This window comes from Ammodytes marinus, assembly GCF_949987685.1.
Source record: "Ammodytes marinus genome assembly, chromosome: 2".
NCBI classification, from domain to species: Eukaryota; Metazoa; Chordata; class Actinopteri; order Uranoscopiformes; family Ammodytidae; genus Ammodytes; species Ammodytes marinus.
Window position 1 is genome coordinate 14414925 of NC_137231.1, and position 27000 is coordinate 14441924.

Consider the following 27000-nt stretch of genomic DNA (forward strand, 5'->3'; position numbering starts at 1 on the left):
GTATCAGTGACATCTACAGTATACTGTAACGACTGTTGTTGGCAACTGTCGTTACCAACAAGTGAAACACCTTTTAATAGTATTTGACATTAGATCCATGTTGGACTAGTAATAAAGAAGTGTGTTGAGATGAGCCCACATAGGAAGGAGAGGTACTATTAAATCACATTACATCTCAATTTTCTCACTGTTGGTGTAACAATTTCATATTTTTGTCATCCCATCTATCTTCACTATGGTGCAGCTCTGTCATCCATATAGTTAGTGCTTACACAGGGTAGGTCACATCGTGTGTTTTTTGAAAGCTGGTACTGCTCTGTGGTTAAATGACATTATGTGGCACGGTACGTCTTTAACTAGAATAGAGGCTTCTTTTATATTTTAACAGTACAGTCTTCAAATTCAACACAACACAACACAAATTAAATACAGCTGTGCTTTACTCATTGTTATTTGAGACCAACATGATAAACTTTGTTACCTTGATGGATTGATGCATGGTTAGAATGGGAACTTTATAGCGACGCTTTAATTTAAACAGTATATTCCATGCAGGCTTTTCTATGATTTTACTAGAATTTCCTGCAATGTCTACTTTTTGCAGACAAATCGACCCATAACCTCACACTGACACATTTATACAAAGCATATCCCAGCAACGTTTTCTATGGGAATCACCCATACAGGACATTAGTGTAATGGGCCCCTTGGAAATGTTTTCTTCATTCACTGCATTTCACTTTCTTGTGAGACTCTCAGTACAGTTAGATCTCATCCTCTCACAAGTCCAGTACAACACAAATATCCATATTCCACTGTGTTTACACTCTCATAGTCTGGCTGTTTTTGCTGGAACAGGGTGATGCAATGCTTTATTTGGCATACTTCACATTATGTTATCGCTAGCTTGCCTCCAAATAAAGACTGTCTGCACGATGCGTATGGTGATGCCCTATCTGTGTTCGATACTCCCACCACACCAGGGGCCGAGCTTGTTTTGTGAAAAAGGAAAAAGTCGCATGACTGTTTTGGTAGTTGTTTGGCAGTTGTGGTTTATATGAGGATGTTGATTTTCCCAGAGAAAAACATTTTGCCCAGTTTTCTTTAATAGAGAAAAAACACATCTGATTGGACAGAAGCTGGGAAAGGACTCCTGAGATTTCAGACCCGACTCGAGGGACAAATTATACAAAGTGAAATAACTTGAACGTAATGAAATCAAAACAAGCTGATAACTGTAAAATAAATCCACTTTTTAAAAGAAATAAGCTTACATTTTGACCTTTTTTATCTGTATTAGGCCTGGAATTGAGTTTTTCCCTAAAGACTTGACAATGTTTATTTCGTTAGCTGTTAGGCAGGATCAGCAGATGAACTCACATGTTCAACTCCCCCTTCAGAGCAGGAGACAATTGTATTGAGTTGTTTGTTCTATGAAAATGTAAATTGGAAAAACACTTTTAAGCGTCTTTGCACTAAGATCTTATCCTGCTGTTGCTGCTGCAGGGTGACCCGGTTATTCAGAAGACTTAAGAACACACGCATTTTGCAGAGCTGATGGCAAAAGCTGCTATTGAGCGATTAGGTCGTGTGAGTCTTAGCTGTGAGCTGAGAGGTCTCTCCAGCCGGATCCTGTTTATGAAACTTCATGAAACAAAGTCTTAACTCGGAGTAAATATAGAGCAATGTGGGCGTGTTATATGTTTTATGTTTTCTTTGAGCTCAATGCACTTGTTGTCAATGCTTTTGCTTTTTTTCCTCTAGGTGCTTCATCCCAAACATCTATGCTGCTCTGTGCACGGCGGTGCTGGTGCCTCTTATATGTCTTGTTGCAGTGCTAGTCGTATTCATCCACGCCTACCAGGTGACGGAACAGTGGAAGGCCTACGACGACATGTACCGTGGACGGACCAACAGCACAGGTACCTCCAAGCATCCCACCAATGCAGCTAGACTAGATTTGAGAACTGGCACTCTTGTGTTTCTACTTAAAGAGGAAAAAAACATGTATGCACAAAAGACTTGAGATCCAATTGCTTCTGTGTACAATCAATCACACAATCTCTCACGTATACGAACAAACACCACCAAAACAAGTAGCCCTGCTGCTGCCAGAATGCCCTCAGGAACTAGACTGCATCCACCCCTATTTGTGGCTTAAGATTTCAGCCCGTATTTTGCTCAGCTTACAGGCTCAGTCTCTGTCTGCTGCCTGTTTACCCAAAGGGATTCATCATACAGGAAGTAAACATTAGGAATACCTGCTCTTCTAAATGAAAGAAAATGCTGACAGGCACACTTTATTCAGCCATTGTCCTCATTTGACTGTATGCAGTGTAGTGAGATGAGTGGAAACAACCTCAAACCTTGTAAGATGTATCTGAGGAATAACCATCACAGACTTATGGTTCTGTCTTAAACAGTAGCCCACACATGAAGATACAAGGCGAGCCACACTAGTCCCTCGGTATCGTGGCTGTAATCAGTGGCCATCCGTGAGAATCAGCAAGCTGTGTTTGTTTTGCTCAGTCAAGGCCCTCCAATGACAAAGCAAAGCCCGAATTAGTGCCAGTCCTTTGGCTGGCCAGCAGTTTGCCCTACACGCTGTGTGTGGCAAAGAGTAGAGTGGGAAACCAAAACAGTGCTTTGCCCAGCAACAGGCAGGTGTTCATGAGAGCCGTACTTTACCTTAAAACAAGGCTGAGGCTTAAAGATGAAGTAAGCGGTTTATTTATGTTAATATAAGTAATAATAAATCATGTTAAATCGCTCTTTATTCATACAGTGATCACTTACATAATGTGCGCGTTTCATAAAGCCGATCTCTCAGTCAGCTGCTCTGCATGTAATCGGCAAATAAACTTTTCGGGGGATCCCGAAATTAATATCCAATCACAAGAGAGAACGCTACAAACCGAAACACGTCTCACTGCTGGTGCACGCCAGAACGACACGTGTGAATGTTTATGCGCCTACAATGGTGGAGCAGGTAAAAATCCTTCCCAATGTCTGTTTTGATTGTTTTTATCATGTTTTATCACATCTGAGATGATGCTAAATAACTTGCTGCTTGAAGACCGCAGTGCATTAATGTGGTGACGTAGGGACGAGCGAGGATACTGCTAACTGCAGTAACTGACAGGAAGTTAGCTAAAAGAACCATTCTGCTTACAGCACCTTTAAGGTCAGCCAGTAGGATTTTTACCTGGCAGGAGAAATATGGTACTGCATTGTATGTTGAAGTAGAAATACAAAGAGGAAGCAGTCGGGGCAGCAAACAAGCAGCTTGTAAAACTTCTTATTTACTAGAGAGAGAGAGAGAGCAAATGAGGGGGTAAGGGAGACACAGCACACACTATTCAAAGCAGCAGTCTAAAGTCCTGGCTGAGTGTGGGTGGCATAAGCACAGGACAGAGGATAAAAATGGCCCTTGAGGTGTGAATATGTGTGTCCAGATTTGTTTAGAATGGCTGCGCTTTGATATACGAACTGAATTTAAATTAATATGTGAAAACACACAATAAGAGAACAGAACTCTTTATCAAAGTGATGGATCAGTGTTGGGTTCCCTTTTTGTTTTCATCTGGATTTATAATGACTCACTACCGCCAAACAAACAGTACAGACATTAATAATTAATTAATGATACTTTTCTTTTCTTTCTTTTTCTCTTTTGTAGTTTTCTGCATGAGTAATATATTGGTGTTGGATTTGTCTCAACATGTCTAAAGTCCAAAGAGGAATAAAACAAATGTTAGGCAAAGGCCTGCAATATTTGTATTGTTCTAAGCTCACGCTACGCCTTTGCTCATTCTTTGCACTTATCTACAATTTTTCAGATTTGGTCTAGAATTATGATTCTTACAGATCCTGTGGGATAGCGGATGCCATTCGGACAATGAATGTTAAGGTTGCCAACATTTTCAAATGCTTACTGCAGCAAACAACTGATAAGAGCGAACTGATAGAAGACATAGCAGGACATCTGACGTCAGGGAAATTAAGCAGTTGTGCCAGTGTCTGCAATCTGCACGTTGGTCCCAACATAAACACTTGAACCTGCACCTCAGCAAACATTGGAACTCTGCCATTGTGACCCAATCTAAGACCTGCCAGCAAAACAAAACAAAAATAAACATCTAACTCCCATCCCCCACTCAACCTACAAGGTGTGTTTGTAAGACATGATGTACTTTTGATATAGTGATAAGTTAACATACTTTCAGTTTTCCACAGTGCAGAGTTGAATGAATAGCTATTGTTTTAATTTTTTAAGACTCCAAGTGTTTGCTGACTGCACTTTGATCGTCGATTGGCCAGGAATGTGGAAATAAACAAAGAAATATAATTGATGAGGTCTGATTGCAGCGTTTTGTACAATTTTCTTTGTGTTTTTGAGGCTTTGCAGTTGCCTTTTTTTGGACACCAGAAAGGTGTTTGTTTTTCTCTCATAGCCTTAAAAAAAACTCTCTGTGTTGATGTGGTTCATGATGAAAGGCTAGGGTTGGTTTTCTCATACTCGGTTTTATTAGACGGATTTGTTTTGATACGCATTTCAAATGATTCCAGTTGACATATTAAGTTGAGGGTATTTTTTTTTATTGCTTTGTTTTTGTTTTTGGTCATAACTTGGAACTTGGTTCACATCGTTCATCAATCCTAGCTACAGTATAACCAGGAAGCCTATCACCACACATGTAAATTATCATTATTATTACTTTGGATTAATGTTAACAATAAAACATGGTAGGGGAGAGTGGCCTAAGTTGTGCCACTTTTTACTCAAAGTGATTTTAAAGTGAGGCCTTGACAGTTATGTCTCCAACTCAAATATGTAAATATATTTCAGGGTGTTGTGCATCCCTGGCAATAAAAACTTTGGATCTGGAATAAACTGTTTAAGAAATATAGCTTTCGGAAAAAAAGTTGTCTTGTGGCACAACTTGCCCCCGGTGTGGTGTAAGTTGTGCCACAAGAGAGAATACCATGGGGTAAATTGTGCCATTGATATACAGTATATCTCATAAACTGTAATGCAAGACAAATCCATAAGACAATTCCTTATTTAAGGTTTATTTAAAGTAAATAAAGTAAATATTTTACAAAGATTGAAGGTTAATTTTCTTAAACAAGGCCTAGCAGATCTATGTGGTTTTGCCTGCAAAGCTCACAATGACAAAGTCACCATTATCATCTTTCTGGCCATCTGAACTCTCATCAGTGGTGTCTTATGTCAGTCTCTTCTGAGCTACTGTAGACAATCACTTTCTTTTTGGTGACCAGCGCATACAGCCATACCACTGGCACAACTCTCAGAAATGTACTTCGCACTAGTTGCTCCGTGCTTGTGACTGCCACCTGACAAATGTGATTGCCCCTCCATTTCTGCCTTTAAATCAAGGCTCAAAATCCATCTGTACACCCTGGTTTTTCCTCCCCATTAACTATCTTACCCAAGGCTGTACGCTTATTTTTTTAGGTGGTAGCACTGGTGCTAGCAAGCAAAAAAATTCAGTAGCACAAAAATAAATTTGGTAGCACACAAAGTATGATCGAAAACTTGCATAACCTTAACCCTTGCATTTCGCTCTAATTACCTTTGAGCATGTCATCTTGGTCTCATTTGAGATTCTCAACTCATATTATATCCTAGTGTGTGTAGTAATAATTAAGGAAAAATGAATAGGGGTGCACTGATTGCAATTTAGAAAAAAGAATCTAACCTGCCAATTGCTTCTGTTAATTAAAACCAAACTTTAAAACATTAAACATAGCCTATTAAATAAATAAGCATACATATTGGTACAATTTAGGATAAATTAAATAGGTTGTTGTGAATGTGTTGGGAGTAGCTTTTCAGTGGGTTATTTAAAACTTTGTAAATAGACTAGGCTACTGTTGACTGCTCGCTGCAGCTGAATGAGTTGCCTTTCAAGCTAGAAAAAAGCGCTAATTTCCTGCTCTTACCGGCTTCAAAATAAAAGTCAACTCACGTTTGGCTAGTAACAGGCTTTTAATGTGAAGGCGCACAGGAAATGTTCTGTTTGTACACGCGCTAACTTAACTGCGGTAATGTGCCGTCTCCTTCCGGTAATTGCCGTTGGTGAAGTTTTTATAGCCTACCTAGAATCGCTGCACGAGCACAGATCCCGAGAGCACATATCTTTCACCAGCCAAAGTGAAGGGTGGACTCAATAACTTACTTTCCTAAGACTCATTTACCCGCAGTGTTAATGTAGAGCCCTCTAAGCAGTGTTGTGCAGCGCTCCTCTGTGTTTCAAAGACAGCCTCCCCTCATTATCAACCTGTCGCAGGAGTGCGAATGGATTTGTATTCATCATCGCACGTGATCAATTTCAGTAGCAAATGCGATCAAAACTGTCGCACTGTACAGCCCTGTAATCTTATCTCTGCACTACTATCTTTATATGTGGATGTCTGGGCTTTATGTCTTTTATTTTTGTTATTGTTATTTTATCTTAATTTTTTACCTACTGAATGCACTATGTTCAGCACTTTGGACAGTGCAAACTGTCATAAATGTGCTTTTATAAATATATTTTACTTACTTAACTCACCCAGGCCCTTTGGCACAAATCACCCCAACCCCAGAATTTTGGATAATAGGCATGATGCAGCAGTTTAGGGCTGACATCGTGCTAACTGTATAGACTCAAAGTGTAGCATACTAAAGCACTAAAACATGTGTCAAATGTTTTCAAACTTGTCTATAATTGTTCGGACACAATAATCAAAAAACCTTGATCATGGAAATTGTACTTTGAAAGGAAAAAAAACGTTTGTTTAGCTTAAATGTGCTTTAATCTTATTCCTTGTGTCTCCCTTCTTAACAGGATGAGTCAAATGGAGGGCTCTTCTTAAATATGTGGTCTCATTTTCAATTTCTTCCACAAATTTCTAGAAACAAGGGGTGGCACAACTTCCCCACTGGCACAACTTAGGCCACTCTCCCCTATTCCTGTATTGTATTGACAATATTTTTTTAAGTTGAAGGCGGCTGCTTCCTGTTTAGCTGACAGAACTGATAGTAGCAACATTACATCATAGTTCATAATTTCATACAAAGTAGTAGCTGTATAGTTCAAAGTGTATTCCTTATGTATTTGCTGTACTGCTATAGTACTTAGTAGCTTAGTAGCTTTTGCTGTGCCTATTTTCAAACGTGGTTAACACACACGCATTTCTTGTATATGGGGCGTTTCTGAGCCCTGAAAACATGCTTTGCAGATCTTGTTGTTATGACAGCTGCTGACCTCTCAGTGACAGTAATGTCTTGGGTTTTCTGCCCCGCTGTTTTTGTTGAAACAACGTTCTCCTCTCAGTTTGTCTTCTCACCAGCTCTGATCAAACGTATACTGGAGCCTGTGCCCCTGTAGACAAGAGTAGCTCCCTTGTATCCAGGGAAAATCACAAGAAATAGTTTGAAATTGCTCTATTTGGGGGTTAAACTGTTCACTTCTTAGCTCTACGAGACACAAAGATACCAATCACATCATTTAGCATCTCTCTGGTAGAGAGCTGTTTGTGCACATGTCTTCCTATCCATCCATGCTCCATGCTCATACACACATACAGTACACAAGCATACGCGTCACACAGTAACTACAGAGAACTTGTGGCAGCTCTGCTTCTCGCTGTTTTCCTTTTAGCGGTATCAGGCCAAACATTCAGTCAGCACTTTGCACTTATAGTCTCCACTTGGCTCTAGGAACCTGTTCTTACTGTGGGAGCTCTGTCCTGTCCACAGGCTGGAATGTGCTTACATGGTTGGAAAAACTCAAAGCAGGGAGGGAGGAGATGGAGACAGATGTGCTTGATGGAAGAAAAGGCAGAGAGAGATAGAAAAAACCCTATGTTGCTGTAACTAGAAGCAGCAGAAAGTGTGAGAAGAAAAATTATGAAAAGCAACAGATGGAAGGATTCATCAACACTTCTGTATGTGTTGTCCCATAATAAGACTAAATGTCCAGGGACGGCCAACAGCACAATAAGGCATGGTGTGAAATAATACATACTGAAGCAATAGAAAGCATTAACCAGGGTATTTCTCAAAAGGGAGAGGCCTGAAAAGGAAGATAATGAAAAGAAGGACACATTGAGAGGGAATATACAGTATAACAGGGTTGAGCCAGAGGAAAGGTGCAGTGAGATAGTGAGCAGTACTCAGAGCCGATTGGCACAGAAAAGAGTGGTGGAAGTGGCACCTAAGTGAGGGCGCTTTGTGCAAACTTGGGCCCCCCTGCCCTGTGTTTCCATCCTACTTGTGAAGTGAACTGTACAGTCTGTCCTACATCACACTGACCAGTAGAGTACAGCTAGGGATATTCAGTGGCATCATTTTGAATTGAACACCCAGCCTAAGTTAAGTAGCCTGGTGCTACCAGACCATCGTACTTCATTTCATTTGGGTGGAGCCAGGCTATAAATTAAGCTGATTCGAAGAGGATTTTGAGGGTGTTACCTTAATATGTATTTGTCATCTTAATATGTTAGATTCATCTTATTGTGTATCTTTTTTTTCACGTTTTGTTCGTGAAGTGTTTTGAAAGACTCTTCCTTTTAAATATCTATAAAAGTATCTTGGTCATAAGAACCTTCCTTCAAAAACAACACAGCATTTTCCGCTTGATTCATTGGCCACTCACTTCAAGCTCTCCTTCATTGTTTTCTCCTGAAAGAAACAAGCTAGAGGGTAATGAACTGCTTTTATTTATCAGGCCTCTCTCTCTCTCTCTCTCTCTCTCTCTCTCTCTCTCTCTCTCTCTCTCTCTCTCTCTCTCTCTCTCTCTCTCTCTCTCTCTCTCTCTCTCTCTCTCTCTCTCTCTCTCTCTCTCTCTCTCTCTCTCTCTCTCTCTCTCTGTGTGTGTGATGACTCAGTCTGGTCCTGATTGGCAGTGCTCATTTTGTTTGTCCTCTTATTAGCTGTTCTAATAATAGAAGAAGATAAGGGGAGATCATTTTTCAAGCTGAGAGGAACACCATGAACTGATAAAGGAAGGGACAAGGATCCCTCGGTTTGATGGTTTGTTCCCTTGAACTCTCACAACATAAATCATCAATAGTACAAGGAGCACCTGTTAAAAGGAATATAAATGTATCTGTCCTTACTTTTATGGATACAGTCTGAGGAGCAGTATTTATCTCTACTAGTGTAGCAACTAGCAAGAAATGCTATACAGTATGTGGTGCATCAGCACTGATAGAACTTGGGTTACCAGTGACACCGGTTGCTACTGCATCGCTCAGATTAGGAAGACCCCTTGGTGTACTTGTCTCATCTAAGAAACACTTGACGCAGCCCATATACAAAAAGACTTGTATGGGTGTTTTTCAACATGCTGTGCTGTATAATATGTGGTGTGAGTGTCTACTGTATACAGCGTGCAGATGACAGAGTAAGCGTTTTTAGCATGAGGTCACATGTTTGTGTTGGAGAGTATGTTATTTGGTCTGTATTTACTACAGGGCGTGCTAATTACTGAGTGCAAACTCAGGCTTAAGGGGCATGCCTATGCCTGCCTCCACAATATGTCAGATGGCACTAGTTCCAACACACAGAGCGGTCAGGTGAGCCAAGATGACAGGCTTAACAAAAGGTATTTTAAAAATAAGGATGACATTTTTACAGATTAACTGACATCAGGTATTTGTGGTAATTATTGAAGCATTTTATTTAAAAAAACAGTATTAGTATTATTTTACTAAATAATATTAGTTTGTTCAAAAGCCTGTTGGGGCTTTGAATCAAGAGGCCAACAGCAATGGTTCTCCTATTGTGAGAACTTATGATGATAAATAGGAGCCACATTTACACACCTTTAAGTTTAGTGAAGTAATCTGAGTGATCATTTCTATGTCCATGTTCATAATCTAATCTAATGTACAGGCTATCGTTGCCACTCCATATAATTGTATCTCTCTCTGTATATATACTGTATACTGTATATACAGTATATAAATGTGGCTAGCCATGCTAAACAAATCTGTTGTCCATGCAGTTTCTTAAAACAAATTGACTGTGCACACTGGCTCCTTGAGCAGCATTAGCGGCACTGCAAATGCTCAATAGATGAAGCTGTGAGTGAGGAGATGTGCGAACAGCCCAGAGTGCATGCTTTCATGTCTGTTTGCTCATTGCTGCATACTTGTTTCTGCTCTGCAGCAGTGTAAAGCAATCACTAATTTGGGGTTCCCATGAGTCCACATGTGGATCAAATGGACTCATTAAGACTTTGGAGGAACTATACACCCATGCTGGATTGGGGCTGTTAAGAACTGGGTCATTAAACAGCTCCTGCAGCCTGCCGCTCCTGGCTCCCCAACCTTCTCTTCTTATTGCTCCTCTGAACGTGAATCATTTACATCATTTTAAAACTTGTGTACAAAGTAGTGTGTGTGTGTGTGTGTGTGTGTGTGTGTGTGTGTGTGTGTGTGTGTGTGTGTGTGTGTGTGTGTGTGTGTGTGTGTGTGTGTGTGAAATCACTATCATACAAAGAATACAGCAGGTACTATCAGTAGGATAAAAGCTTATCAACTGGATTTTACAGTAGTCATAAAATAAAAATACAGTTCACTGAGTCATGTATTTCTATTGAGTTGTTGGTATACAGTACTATGTAACAGATATTGTTTATTTTAATCCTCCTCTGTTGTTGTTATTGCATTGTCCAGAGGTGCCGCTGGCCCTCTACCTGTTCCTGCTCATCTCTCTGGTCTGGTTGTGGGCAGGACTCCACATGGGCTACAGGTCCCTGTGGATGCTTATCCTCTACGTCATCTTCAACTGCTTGCTGGTGAGTTCATTGACCTACACTGTAAGAAATTTCCCTGTAAAAAAACATTAATCAACTGGCAGCAGGGTTGCCATTTTCTTACTGTTAAATTAACATTATATGACTGTCAATAAAATTGACAGGATTATGCTGTTAATAAAGAAAACTGTATGAACCTGTTTTTTCAGTAAAAACAGTAATCAACTGGCAGCAGGGTTGCCATTTTCTTACTGTTAAATTAACATTATTTGACTGTCACTAAAATTGACAGGATTATACTGTTAATGAAAAAAGGGATGAACCTGGACTAAATGTTTGTTATGTTGTTTGCACCGTGAGCGAAGGGGATGTTATATTTCATTGGGCAGATCTGTTTCATTCCATATGTAAATTTACTATGTCCCCTATTTGTTCAAATGCTAAACACAGAGAGCAGCTTCTGTTTGTTACTTCAACACACTTTTTACAATATATTAAGTTCAATGGAATGATTCATTTCTATTGTAAATTGTCTCCTGAGTTGAACTAGGGATCTTGTTTAAGATTTCCACAAACCGTTTGTTATAACCAAAAATAACAGTTAGTTCACACAGAAATGTTTTATTTAAACAAAATGCATAGTGAGGTAATGGAATGCAACATCCCCTTTACTATGGGTGCAAATAGCAACATAACAAACGTTTAGTCCAGTGCAAGTCATTGTGGGAAAGGGGGCGTCTCTACAATACACTTTGTTGTGCTTACTTGATTTATCTAAGGCAATCCGTTTCCTTAATTCTACTGAGTAAACACAACTTCAGTTAAGTAAGACTAACTTGGTTTAATTACGTTAACTGCAATTTCCATTTCCAAGTAGATATAACTCAACTTTAAGTCAACTTAACCAGAGGATATACAGTAAACAACACTTATTAGTTAAGATGTGGATGGATGAGGATTAATGAAGAAAACTGTATAAGCTTCACATGTGCAGGCAGCTCATGTCAAGTCCCTTCCAAGTTTGATGGTAAATTAACAGGAAAGTTCAGTATTTTTGAAAAACATTACCGTTCCGTAAAATAACAGCAAAGGACTGTAATTTAACAGACTGCCTTTTATATTAACAGTTAAATGCTGTTTTTATAAATAACAGGTAAATGCTGTTGAAATCCTGCTGTAAATTTACAGCAATCGTTTACAGTGTAGGTGTCTATTTTGTTTGTTTGCAAGCCTGCTTATTTGTCTACTTACTTACTTACTTACTTACTTACTTACTTACTTACTTACTTATTTATTTATTTATTTATTTATTTATTTATTTATTTATTTATTTGTTTATTTGTTTGTTTGTTCATTTATAACGTTAATTATGTATATATATATATATATATATATATATACTCAATCAACAGCAGCATCCCTCATCTTGTATCACATTCTTTCCTTGGCTATTACTATAATACTGTAGCAAAATTCTTAATATGCTGGTTCATCACCATCCTTTTTAACCTTGTCATTAGGGTTGTCATTCATTTCACTGGCACCATCAACATAAATTGAAGTTTTCATCTCTTTTAATGTCCCCTAGTGCAGAGTTATGAAGTGAAACTAATCTAAAAAAATAAATAAAATGTATACGCACTCTTGAGCTTGAATTGTGTTGGATTTTGGGTTTTCGAGGCATTCATTTTTCAAGTTTGACTTTAGTGGACATCATTAAAGCTAATGATGCTCCCTCATTTTGATACACTGCTCCCAATTGCACTTCCCAATCTCCAAATTACAGAGATTTCAGAGATAAATGTTGTTTTGAAATTGTACATAGCCTACTGAGCCAGGAGAAAATATCGAGGGGTAGTTTTTGCAATAATAAAATCTGTACTTTTTCTCCGATATTGTAGTTGCTCAAAGTACCGTATGCATTTCATGGTATGTTATACCAGAGGGTTTTCTGGAAAGTTAAAGAAAAATTTAATATTGATGGTATAGCCCACCATGCTGCTACGTGTGGTAACATGTGTGTATGTGAATGTGTGTGTCTGTTGATATTGTGTTGACTTAGTGAGTGAGAGTAAGGCTGTTTTCACCCACTTTGGAGCCAGGCTTTGATGTGATGGCGAGGTAGATCAAGAAGAGCATCTGAAGTGCAGAGTGTGGCAGGGTTACAGTATCTGCTCTTTCTCTCACTCACTCTCTCTCTCCCTCCCTCTCTCTCTCTCTCTCTCTCTCTCTCTCTCTCTCTCTCTCTCTCTCTCTCTTCCCTTTCCATTTGTGTGTTTGTTCATTTCTCTTTATGCCTCTCTTAAATTGCTGCCTGGTCTTTATTTCAACTCTGGACCAAAAGTATCAGTTGTACTAAAGCAGGGACGTTAATGTAGTATAACAAGATAACACTATCACTTAATATCTTGTCTCAGCTAGAAAGCCCCAGACATTTACACTGCTATCTACTGTAACTTCAGAGAGTGACATAACAGGCATTCATCAATGATTTATAAGTAACATAACTTACCTCTGGTTTCAGTATTTGGTGGCAGTGTTCTGTTAGAGAATAGTTGTCTCTATGACCAAATCTTGTCATGCAACTTGTTCAAAATACTCACTGTTTTGATATACAGTAGAGATGACAAATAGTTACTACTAACTGGAATAAAACAGTGTTGGCTGGAAGAAGCCATATCTTATTCAACAGTAGTTTTCACAACTAATTGTTAATTCAACCACACAGGAGTGTAGTTGTGTGGAAATGTATTGCATCTTAAGCAACTTAAAATTGTCTTCTTTGCAAAGATACCAGGGAAGCTCTCCGTACCCCGCTCTCTTTAGTACAAGAGGTTATTTTCTGTCTTGTCTAGTCTATAAATGTTTGCGGTCTCTCCTGTCGTCCTCTGAGAGACACCATTGTTCTGTAAGTGTGCCATAAAAGGTCCGTGGTAGTAACCTGTGGTGATATGTCGCATCTAGGTGCAAAAGACAACAGTGCTGCACCAAAGTAAACCTCTGACGTTGGGACATTGCCTAATGAAGAGGGAGTGATGTCAACGGCAACAATCGATGTCGCACTTAGCACTTGTTTGTGAGTTCCAAATGGGCTTGCCCCGCTCCCTGACATCATGTGGCCAGTCTATTCAGCCCACCAACAGTGTGGGGGGGTTGGCTTTTTAAAGCCACTGGTTATTTGACCATATTTTTCAATGATATGATTTCAATTGTGACCTACACAATTTCTGGTGACGCACACAATTTCTCACATTCCTAAACTTAATTGATGTCACAGTTTTTCCTGTCACAAGTATAAAAAAAAATTCGTTTGACGGAGGTGAAAATCCTGCCTTAATCCCATTGGAACACTTCAGATTAAAGTCCTTTGTTCCTTGTGTAGTGACCTTAATGTGTCTTTGATTTAGGGCCCCTAAGGCCTGCTAATTCTCTGTCTCCAATCCTCTGCTGATCGCCGTCACACAAATAACACAATCATGCATTGCGTGCATTCACAGACATCCACACGCCCACACACACATATACAAATTGCCAGCCGAGTCTAGGGAGACAGGGAAGAAATACTCATAAAAGGACTTCATGCCCGCCTAATAGATTGCCTCCCATCGGATCCGATCGGCCATTTGTGTCAGACGGGACAAATCCTGGCGACATTTTGACCCTCGCAGCCAACTTTTCAAACTTAACGTGCTCTGCGAGAAAATAGTCGTTTAGAAAAGAACTATAGCAATTGATTTTCCATCCTCTCTCCTTCATTGCAACCTCAAAGCTCAGACTAAAACGGGTGCCTCTGGGGTTAGGTCTGGGTCTGCGGTGCAAATGAAGAAGGATTCACTGGAGTGGAATGGACAGGTAAAGCACAAGGACAATTGATTAGCAGTAAACAAACTCGTCTGACCCACTTTTCACAGAGCACTGCTAAAGGAAAAGATACTCGCATGTCGATGGGGATGCTATTGCCCTGAACAAAGGATGGTTGCAATTAGATTTGCCAATGGAGCAATCTTAATTTATTGAGCTGTGAAAGGGAAATGATTTACAGGAAAAGGGCTGACATTTTGTTGTTATTGTGGGACTGCCATTATGGACTGAAAAAAACCTAAATGAGTACAAATGGGAACCCTGGTGAAAGAGACTAAATATAGACTTGTCGTCAAACACTCCTTGAGCTGGAATTAGATTATCATGATTCATTTAAAAGACGCAGGCTGACTTTCACATCTACTGTATATTAATGTGTCTTGGTGCCTTTGCCAGGAGTTCTCATTAAAGGGCTGTTTACAGTTTTTTAATGACGCTCTAAAGGACTTCAACCAGAAATTGTGATGATTGTGAAAATCCATTCTCGTTTCAAGTCACCTGTTTGCACAAGCTTTGATAACTATTTTATTTTCACAATCATTTTTTAATAGCCGCACTCAAAGCAGAAAAAAGATGAGCTCATTAAACTAGCTCAACAAACTTGCATATTGTACAAGCTAAAGTGTTGCATAACCACCTGTGTCTGGAAACATATTTCCTCCAGTTGCTTATTTAAACATGCAATGTAAGCCTTTATTCCGGTCTTGAACGCTATCATTTATTTTCCATGTTGTTCTATTGCCTTCAGGTGGTAAGTCATTATACTGTAGATTGCTACTGCAAAGTTCGGTAGAGCGGTTGTTGTTGTTTCCTTCATGCTGTGAATTTTCCATTAGGCGAATTTTCCGTGTTTACGCTGCTGTTGATGCCATAGCGTGGCACACCTCCCAACAGCTGATTACTGAACGCCTTGAAACAGCTGCACATGTTACAGCTGTGCATGACTGTGTTTGTGTTGCAGAGCACATATTACTATGTAGAAAGGAGCCTTTAGTCTCCAGCAGGGTATTCAAAAGAACCAGACTGTGAAACAAGTCATATTGCCAATGATAATGATGGCAATTTTGACGTTATAATCCACACACCGCTGTTTTATTTTTCCTTCTCTCTCCATGTTCCTTCCATCCTTCCTTTTCCATCATACCACACTGTTACTCCGCATCCACATCTGTGCCACATCAGGCTCAATTAGAAGACAACAATCAAATCACTGCGGCACCACCCCTCATTATCTCCTCCCGCGGCGGGCCCCTTTCCCGCTAAACCTTACCTTGTTTGTATTGTCACTGTCAGAAATGTCTGCACCGCAGTGAAGCAGAACCATGCTCTATTGCAATTCAATTCTGCCCCCAGTTACTCATTTAATGTTTGCACACGCTTTAAAAATAGAAACACAGGAAGTCTGTGCGATGTTAAGGAGAAAGAAGACTCGGGCTGTCGCGTGTCAACACACACGCGATCAGCTGGGTGAAGTCTGCAAAGAATTAGGGTTAAGAGGGAAAAAAATATCTGTTGCTTTTTATGAGCACATAAAATCATTTCCACGGAAACACAAAGCATTTCCATGGTAGGATTGCATTGATTACCCAGTTTAAAAACAAGTATAACACTTTCCCCAGCAACAACATTATCACTCTCACAAGTAAGTTCAGAAGGCTTTAAGTTATTTTAAAATTACGTTACTTTTTTATTTAGAGAACTTCTCTTTTCCTTCTCCGTTTATACTTGTACACTTCCATCAGTTAATTGGTCTGTCTTCAATCCCTCTTTCTCTCTGCTGTTTCTTGATCTAAACTTTGCTCCCTTGCATGTACTTTCCACCTTCCCTGTCCTTTCCCGCTCTCCTTAGATCTGTGTTTTCCATATCTAAAGAGGTGGCCTCTCCAGCGATCAGGGAACACTTACATAACAGGCCTATGGTAGTAAAGCCTCTTCCACTGGCCTCGCAGCCTGCTAATGATCTGTGCTAATCACCCACAGCACTGTTGTGATGGAGCCGCAGTCATGGATAGGACACACACACACACACACACACATCTGGCTGACACGTATAAGTTAACGTGAATGTGCACTTCTCAAAGACAGTTAGTGTAACTCACTCTTTAAAATACACCAGGCTATAAAGCACAGCTTGTGAGGTATGCCATGTGCTTATCTCCTCCTTCCTACAATCTGGATGTTGCTGTTTTATAGTGCAGCCATAAACACGCAGTTTCCAGCTAGGTTCCCTTTGTCTTCCTCCTAATGGTGATTGTAACCATCAGCACTGTTTATAATCCCTTTTCTATGTCAATATCCCTCGGGTACATGGGTAATGATGTCTACATACAGTAATAAGAGTGTGCTGGGCAAGTTTACTGTCCTTTGTTAATGAGCTGCCTGATCTACTGTTTTTAGTGCTCTGTAGACATATAACAGAAACATGTGGATTGTTAACTTGCAGCTTTAACAATACACTAAACTCGAAGTGCAAAACGAAATAGCTTGTCACAAAGTGAGATGTTTTAAAGGCTCTGTTTGGGGACAGTTTTCAAAGTTCTTTACCTCTGCCTCTTTGCTTGCCATATTAACATATATGCTAGAGGTGCATTTTTCACAAACAAGACTAAGAAACCTGCATTTTTAGCATATCTAAAGTCGATGCATGTCTCATATGATGTAATTTGCTCTCCAAAAACAGATTAGGAAATTTCTGTGTTGCAGTCCAACAATTCAAGCAACACTAGTGTGTCTTTGTGCGCAGATGGATTGTGTGTTTTGCATGCACCTGTATCCACAGACATTCACACTCCTGTGCGTTCCATCTCTGTCTGCCGTCATCGCCCGGTGATGGGTGTTGTGAAATACGGGATGGCCCTGTGGTATTTGACACTCTGGTGTTTTGGGGTAATTTGCAGCCCAGTGCTGTTGACCGAAAGGATTTGGTAATGACGAGGAAGTGGAAAGGGAGCAGAAAATGACCAGGGTGTCAATGATGTCATGGCCCAATGATGAAGTCATTTTTCATTAATCAGGCTATAAGATATGCTGCTGCTGCTATAATAATAATAATGTGAAAAAGATTGAGCTTTTTACAGTATGCCATAGCCATGCATTTTCACTATATTTATATGTTTTTTGTCATATTTTAAGCGTTTCATTTTTTGATCCCTAGCATTACAAGCAACCATGAGACTTTGTCCTAAAAGGCAGCTGAAGCCACCAATGTTACAGTGTCCACGTCTGATCAGGCGTTATCTTCTATGATACCGAGGAGCTCTGCAAAAGATAAAGGAACTGTGTGGCCGTGGAGAATGTAGTAGAATTTATCTGGTATTTAAATGCTGATTGTTCTCCCTCACAGGGCTTATACGTGTTTGCGGTGTACTTCGTCATGCACAACCAGCTGTGTTGGCCGACCAAAGCCAGTTACACGGTGGAGATGAGTGGCCACGAGGGCCTCGAGTCCTCCTACCAGGGAGGGGGGCCCACCACTGTAGGAGGAGACATCAGCAAATCAACGCAGAATCTCATCAGCGCCATGGAGGAGGTACACACACACACACACACACACACACACACACACACACACACACACACACACACACACACACACACACACACACAACAGCTTAATTAGACCAAATTACAAGTGTTATGCACTTGATCATTAAAATCCATACAGTATTCATTTAGCCTTTTTATATTAGTTACAGTGCACCTCATTTTCCAATCTTTACTATACCCTCGTCTCTTAACTGAATAAATGGAAAATTTATCTGATATGATATCATTATTGTGTTATGATCTGGGTCTTCTGCTTGCAGATTATATTTTGGTTATGAAAATACATTGCTCGCAATAGTCTTTGCTGAGATCTGGGTAATCAACAAACAGTCCAAATTTCCCTTCCACTTGAGCACATTTTTCAATGCAATGACAGATTGTAATTGACATTTTGGGTGATCAGAGATGTCGCTGCATATCTTAGGAGATAAAAGTAAAATATTATCAAAACATGTTGGAATTATATAATTTAGAAATATGAAAATAAGACCCATCTTGTAAGAAAACTTCATTAGAAATATCAGTCATGGCTTTACCTCCTATCATATTGTACCACCTTCTTTCTTAGTCGATTTTTCTCCCTCCCCTCTTTTTCCCATGCCCTCATTCCCATGGCTCTATTTGCCCATTCCTGGTCCTCCTTAACACATTTCTCACATCAGCTGAGCGTGACTCCACAGAGAACATTGGTGCTCGCGCACACCCATTTGGCCTGTCTGCTTCAGGCTAATTGTCATTGTGTAACAGCTGCGTATAACTTTGTGCGTGTGTTTAAACGGTCAGTCCCTATTCTTCCCACGAACACCAACATCGACTCCTGCCTGTCACACCGGCATGCGAGCACATTACACACTGAAAACATACTGAACAGGCGCACACATTCAGTACTTTTGCAATAACTCTCCCTCAGCCCCCTTGTACCCTAGAGAATACCCTATAAGGATTTGGCTGGTGAGAGGGGAAGAAAAGAGGGAGAAGAAAGGGAGCAGATTTGGCGTCATTACTCCTAGGAACTCCCTCTTTCTGTCTCTCCATCCCTCTCCACATATAGGAATCTGCTAATCTTGTTTTATTCATGAGCGCACACTCCTGTCTTGCTGAGATTTGGATACAGTGAAATAGGAATGCAGACAGAGAACGCAAAGTGAGTGTTGTACGTCTGCCGATTTCTGCAGTGGGAGATCAGTACAGGCATTGAAGCTGATTGGTGACGATTATTTGATTGGATAGAATAGTTAATAGAAAGGTTTGAGCCATCCACTGACTCCACTCAAAGTGGTTATGACAGATTTGAGGTGCCTGGTGGTGCCTTATTCAAGTTACTTGTACGCTCTGTACCGGCTCTTCAAGCGAGCCCAGAAAGCCAGAAGAAACTTGTACGACGCACTGTCACACACACACATTCATGCATCTACATCAGGGGTGACCACACTTTTTGAGCTTGTGAGCTACTTTTAAAATGACCAAGTCAAGATGATCTACCTACTATAAAAATGCAAAACATATATTTATTTAAACATATATTGATCATTCTTTATATGTACAATATAAGTTGGTGTACCTTGCATAACTGCATGAACCCATATTGCCAGGCCCACCTCAACCTGCCGTTAGGCCCTGGGGCTGAGAGGTTTCGTAGGCTCCCTGAGTGGACATCGACAAAATGTGTAATATTTGTGAGGACACGGAATATTTCAGCCCGGTGAAGGCACGGAATATTTTGGCTCTGTGAGAATAGTGACTGATTCACTCACTACAATCAGGTGTGTGTGGCACTGATTGGCTAATTGAGCCCAGGTGTGAAGAGGTTATATATGCCCTGAGACCCCAGTGCTCTGTGCTGCTCATTATCTCACCTTCAGAGCTAGTGAGAGGTTATTTCTGAGTTTCTCTAGTGCCAGTGTGTCTTCAAACACCTATTAGTAATTTGTGTGTATTTCAGCTGCTTGGCAGCAGTGGCTAAGTGTGTCCTTTGAGTACTTTGTTATATTAAAGGTAGCCTGTGTGGCCCTTACAGTTCTGTGTTTTTTGTTTTCTTCCCTTCCCGATATTCGCATTAGCGATTTAGTGGTTATTCCTGGGATAACTTTCAGAAGCCCCTGGGTCCGCACCTGTGTCCCAACCCCCCATCCCCCCCCTCCCAGTCATTACAATATTTATTTTGACTAATGAACAAATAATTTCAAGGTAGTACTGTATTTCTCACGGGAATTTGGGAGACTGTGGTGGGGACTCATGACCTTCTAGGGGGATCTAGGGGCATGCCTATCCGGAAGAAAAATGTGAACCTTTTAAAGTAAAATGTATCTTATCTGGTGCACTTTGAGGAAAAAAACAAGGCTAAATCAGCTGCGTCCTATGTGAGCTATTTAGTACTATTTTCTGGAATAATTTGGAGACACAGAATTACCAAAAAACAGAAATAAAAAATGCACAGGTTTAAAAAATCTCTCTGTGAAGTTTTTTTTTTACACACAAATGTACTGGCGCATGATAGGCCCCTGATATCTGCATGCCCCCCCCACGAAGGTTAGGGGCCTATATTGAGCCAGTCAATTGTTTATTTTTTTAAATAACGTTGTTCGGGGCCGTCAAAGATTAGGAGCCTATATTGAGACAGTAAATAAAGCATATATTTTAATTTTATTTATTTATTTATTTTAAATGTATTTTTTGGGTATTTTTATGCTTTATTGATAGTGTAGCGACAGAGTTGAAATGGGGCAGAGAGGGGAGTGACATGCAGAGAACGACCGCGGGCTAGAATCGAACCCGGGTCCGCTGCTGGCCAAGGCCCATGGTGGGGACACCCTACCAACTGAGCTTAGGGCCCCCTATTTTTTTTAATTGAGAGAATGCCATGCGATCTACCCACACTGCCTTTGCGATCGACCGGTAGATCGCGATCGACGTAATGGGCACCCCTGATCTACATGGTCAGATGACGCTTACATAATATGAAAAAACATTGGAAAACAAGAAGACATAATGGATTCATCTAGCTTTTGTTACAGACATACAGTGTTATAGATATTGGATTTTGATCTCTTCACTCTTCTCTCTTTTTTCTTGGGTGTTTGGATGCAGCTTCTGAATGAAGCATTGGTGTCCCCGAAAACTAAAAAATTGGATTCTAAATATAACTGCTATCTGTCTCAACTGTGCAGGTAGAATCATCTCCATCTTGTTAGGGTGACTAAAATATAAAAACCTTAAATCCAGTGACCTTGCTCTCACCCCATGAACCCCCCATGACCCATGAACCCCCCATGACCCCGCTCGCTCGGCCGACCTTTACACTTTGGGTTGCTTGGACAACATGAACTCTTTCTGACCCTGGCCGTGTCTGAACTGCCATACTAACGTCCTACTCATACTCATTTTGACTTCAATTTGAGTATGTGACGGTTGGGTATGCGAATTTGGGTATGTGAGAAATTCCCGGATGAGTACTAACTTCCGGGAAGATTTTGGGTATGAATCGATTGTATACTTTTCCTACTCAACCGCCCCATAATGCACTGGGTCAATTCTACCCGCCCAGGAAAATGAAATATTTTCGAGCAAGTTGCTAGGCAACAACATTGTTTGGGGTTCCGCGATCTGACAACTGTACGTGCAGTCATTCATAAACTCTTACAATAGATAAGAGATGAAGATAAATACCTAACAACATTAGAGTCACTAAGTGAAATGAGTGTTGTGAGTCTGATAGTGGAGAGAGATTAGAACAGATCGCTGTTCCACACACCGCGGCTCGTCCAGCTCAACTCACAGACAGCTGAGTGCTGATGAGCCGGACAGAGAGCGTCGGAGGGATCCTCCGCCTCAAAACATCATTATTATAAAACAAGAGGTCTAAAACACAGATGATGAACACAGGACTGTAAAAATCTAGTTCAATATCTAACCTGTAGAGGGCGGTTATAAGCTTAACAGTGTCTAAACTGCCTGAATCTTATAAGAAGAAGAAGAAATTCTTCATTGCTTGAGTATACTTCAACTGAGAACGTTTAGACGCAGCTCGCATACACAATCGTTCTTTGAGTAGAGAGTATGCATGAGTATGTAGGATGTAGGACGCTAGTATGGCAGTTCAGACACGGCCCCTGACTCTTCAGAGGCCATTACACGGGTGACAGAGGCTGCCATTTTCTGAGTTAAGCGTACGCATATGTGTGCGTATATTTTGTGTGTGTGTGTCATTATGCATTGATGATTAGAATGGTTGACCTCATTTTGCCCTTTGTTCATGCGGAGTTAATGTTTGTGGGCATTGAACTTATCTTGACCACAATATATCCATATAATAATTGGCCTGTGTGTTCGTGTTGACGTGCATGTGCTAATATGGCCCTGTTTGTGTATCTGTGTGTGTGTTCCAGGTGTCAGCAGACTGGGAGCGAGCGTCGCTGCGGCCCATCAGCCAGCCCAGCAGTGTGTTTAAACCCAGTCCTGTGATGGGGACCTACAGCCCAGAGGGGGGCTTCATCAACACTAACCTGGTCACCGGAGACGAGGAGTCGCAGGAGTTTGACGACCTCATATTTGCCTTAAAAACAGGTGAGGATCCCAACCAACACACTGTACTGTACGCTCACACATTCATCCCTGTTTGTGTGGTGCAGAAAGAAAGAAAGTTTCTTCTCACACTATATTATTCTCTGTCTGACAAATTAGTCAATTAGACTTCTATTTGACCTTGCCAAGAAGGTTGTCGCGTCCTGACACAAAAGGCTTGGATTAGTGAAACACACACCAAACTCTACATTACTGGAGCCTCACTGTGTCTCTTGAGCTACTAGTTAGCGTGCATCCCAGGAAAACAACACTTGTAACCATGGAGAGAGTCAAATTAAAAGTCCATCCTAGCAGCTGAGAGTTTGAGAGACTTGTAGGTGTTAATGAGTGTGGATTAGGCTGAGAGGGTAGCGTTACACAGAGGAAAAGACTTGGACAGAGATAGCCTCTTACCCTGATTTCATTGTTTGGGTTACAGCGGTGTGTGTTTGTCCATGTATGCGTGTGGCTCCCCATCTCCACTTGACCTATTGCCGCTGCCCTGAGCCGGTGTGCCGTTCAACCTTAAATGGCCTTGGGGCTGCAGCAAACAAGCCAGGGAATTTATTGGTCCCCTGGTCAACAAGCTAACTCAGCGCTACGGAGTAATCATTCATATTATTATTCAGTGCAGCAAAGGGGCAAGTCTGCAAGATTTAATTTTGTCAAATCCGTTGGCTCCTCGCAGGTGTCTGGCATGGCCTCAAGATAGAAAATAGTTGTCAAGCGGACACTTGATCTTTGCAGAGTCCAATCTTTGATGTTTGTTAAAACAACCTTCTGATAAACGTGGGTTACTCACCTCTGTATTACAGTCAAACCTGAATATTTCAACTAGTTGCTCTACCTGTCATAAAGCATTTTCCTACATTTGAAACTTTCCCTGCTGACCTTCTCGTTGAACATGTGTTGCATGGAACTTCTGACCTGGTTTTATCACAACCAGTCAGCAGTGAAGACAATTGAGAATTACATACAGTAATAGGGCAGCAACAGTCAGGGGTCAATAAGTCACGCTGTAATGAGGGTCTTCACACTCCATTTGTTAGTGAACTATTAACACACACACATACAGAAGCACAGGCGTACTGTACTCTCTGCACATGTACTCCATGTAACACGCCTGATGGCTTATCTTTACCAAGTAAGTTTTACTGTGAAAGGGCAGCTTTATCTCATAGCACACAGGGATAAAAGGAGCCTTGACATGAAGCATCTTCTGGTTATGTCATTGGAGTTATATGGCCCATTATACATAACATCACCACCAACAAAAAAATGTATAACAATTATGATATCGTATCGCACAGTATCGGTATCGGCCGATATCCAAAACCCAGATATCGGAATCGGATCGGAACTAAAATTAGTGGATCCCTAGGTTCATGCAGTTATGCGCGGTACACCAACTTATATTGTACATTCATTTTCAATATGTTTAAATAAATATGTACAGGCTTGTTTGGTTTGCGGTGCAGAACTTTCACTTTTATTTAAGAAGTATTTTATTTATTGGAGACTTTGGTTGTATGCAGCAGTTTTTTCTTTTCTATACTGGAAAATACCTTTAGGCTGCAATTCTGCACACATTTTTCCTCTTAACTGAGAACTGTACCGTACAGAACAGAACCGTGACTTAAAAACCGAGGTACGTACCAAACCGTGACTTTTGACCCCTGATAGTAGGTGGTAGCTCACTTTGACTTGGTCATTTTAAAAGTAGCTCACAAGCTGAAAAACAGTGGGCACCCCTGGTATATAGTAACCTTCATGGTGGAAGAAACAATACTTTAATCTTGTTGAACACTCAACACCATTGGATAAAATAAAAAGTAGCCCTAAGCAATTATACATATGCAAATGTAGCTTTTAGTACTTACTGTTTAGCGTTACTGAGCATGTGTTTACTACACAGCACATACACTGTTTTACCAGCAGGCCTGCTGTATGGTTTACCCTTTTACTCATAATAATCCACTTTGTTTCACTGCCCATTAACACTGTTACATAACAGTCTGTCAGTCTGCGCCATTTTTTATTACCATGACTGATCAGACATAGTACACTCTTTGATAGCACACATTATGAAATATTGTATGGATTATATAATGCTTTGCTGGCTCCATTGGGTCAAATGGGACAGATAAGCAGCGAGTTGTGAGGATTTGTTGCACTGAATTGTTGGTACATGTTGTATATGATGAACTCAAGGAAAACATTTGTGGAAATGCACTGAAGTAACTCTTGCACATAACAGAAATCATCCTGTTTGTAGATTGTACAATGTTATGTATAATGTGACATCTGTTTTAGGGACTGGCCTTAACGTCAGCGATAACGAGTCCATCCCTGGAAGCCACGACGGAGGGAGTATGAGCAACTCCCAAATAGTCGAGCTGAGACGAATCCCAATCGCCGACACACACCTCTAACCTTTTCACCTCACACAGATCCCATGTCCTCTATTCCCTCATATCAGAGAAACATTACGACACAGTATTTTTATATTATGAAATGCTTTTGCACTAAAACAGTTTTTTTAATAGAACATTTTCATATAGATGTTTGATACTGTATGTGATTTTTACTGTACATCTGTTTTTTTTTATATATATATATATGAACCTATACATAAATGTTTTACTAAATTAATTTTTTAAAGTCCTTGATGGAGTTGTTTTCTGAATGTATATTTGGATTTTTTTTGTGTAGAGCCCTAGCAAACAAGATAGCCAGATGTGCCCTCAGCAGAACTGCTGCTGAAGATGGGAATTGTGTAACATTGTTAATAAATGCTTTACCATATATTTTACATTTGGCTGTCCTAATTAATTTTTTTTTCTGCAATTTTTATGGTAAGTTTTTTTTTGCAGTGTTTCCTAATGGGAGGCCACTTAGGTGGTTATGCAAGTGGGTCATGGGTCACACCCTCATGGAGGATCATTTTGCATGAATGATCACTGCCTCACAGGAATTCCACAAACTGGTTTTACACCGACAAGACATGCTGGTGTCTGCACAGAGCAATGAATGAGTACCTGGAAACAAGCAAAATAATAGTCATTCAGAACAGAGCAATGTGGAGAATTTTCAACCTACTATCAAAATTGACTTTGACTGCAGCTTTGAACCTCTTGGAATCCGTTGTGTACTTGACCCTTGCACCGACCTTTAACCTCTGGCCTTCATCATCCTGACTTCTGAACTTGGTTTTCACAGGTTGCACAATGGGCTGTACTGTAACTGCTTGTGAAAGAACGAAATGATTAGACACATTATAAAGAAAAGCAGGAATCATCCATCCATGTGTTGCCACAGACACCACTGCTTGATAGTTACAGTGCGGACAGTTAAGGTCTCGACCCAAAAAGATAGTGAGAGAGCTTCAGCAGCAGGAGATAAATGTGCCACTTGAAGGTATTTTGAAATGTAGGAACTGGCTATATACTGTACCTTCCTTTATATACTTCCCTCCAGCTGACTAATGACTTCTGCAATGGGGATAAGAGTGTTAAGGGAACCTTAAGATTAGGGTAAAAAGAAAGAATGATTTTTCTCTCTTACGCCCAAAATAACTTTTTTTTATTTAGAAAATGTTGGGACTACCTTTGAGATCTATGAAGCTTATTGATCCCACTCGCCCCACTCATTGGAGTGGGAGAAACAGTGTGTCTGGCAGTTCTGCAGAACTCTTCTTTTCTTCTGTTTTTGTTTTTCTGTCCACCTCCTGAAGCAAGTTCCCACCCCCTGACGACGTAAACAGCAAGTCAACTTTGCGATGTGTCCACTCAGGAGGAGAAGTGGAGTGAAGGAGTTTCTGAAACAGCTCAAAACCAGTTTGTTTCACATCCCAGAACACAACAACATTTAGTAAGCATGTCTTTCTGCAACATAATTACATCAGTTCCAAGGCCCATCCTCTCTAGCTCTTTCGTTCCTCTGGGAATTGAAAGGAAAACATGTCTGTAATGAGCAAAGAAGTCATGACTCCATTTTAACATAACTTTTTTTTGAAGGGGTTGTTTCCATTGTTTACCTCCTTCTAAGAAAAACAGTTAAGACACAAGCAATTAACGTCCATGCGTTATCGCGGCCTGCCGTCATGGTGACATTACGGCTCCGACACATTTCCATTATGTATCCATTAAGTTGAACAGCATTGCCTGTAGACTTCATTATCCCATCAGTGTTAATGAGAAATGTTGCAACCCACATCAGTCATTTTAGAGGCAACGTGGAAAATGAATCTGCTGCAAAAAGT

General features: G+C 40.5%; 1 protein-coding gene across 1 annotated transcript in view; it reads left to right on the forward strand.

Annotated features, from left to right (window-relative positions):
* Positions 1-25408, forward strand: part of adgrv1 (adhesion G protein-coupled receptor V1) — a gene marked incomplete at its 5' end in the record, with an annotated part of 99592 nt that extends 74184 nt beyond the window's left edge. Inside the window, 5 exons of the mRNA XM_080045759.1 lie at positions 1765-1922; positions 10693-10814; positions 17977-18162; positions 22565-22742; positions 25053-25408. Of these exons, the coding sequence (XP_079901885.1) occupies positions 1765-1922; positions 10693-10814; positions 17977-18162; positions 22565-22742; positions 25053-25171 (763 nt within the window). The 3' untranslated portion in view covers positions 25172-25408. The remainder of the gene's footprint in view (positions 1-1764; positions 1923-10692; positions 10815-17976; positions 18163-22564; positions 22743-25052) is intronic.
* Between the last annotated feature and the right edge of the window lie 1592 nt (positions 25409-27000).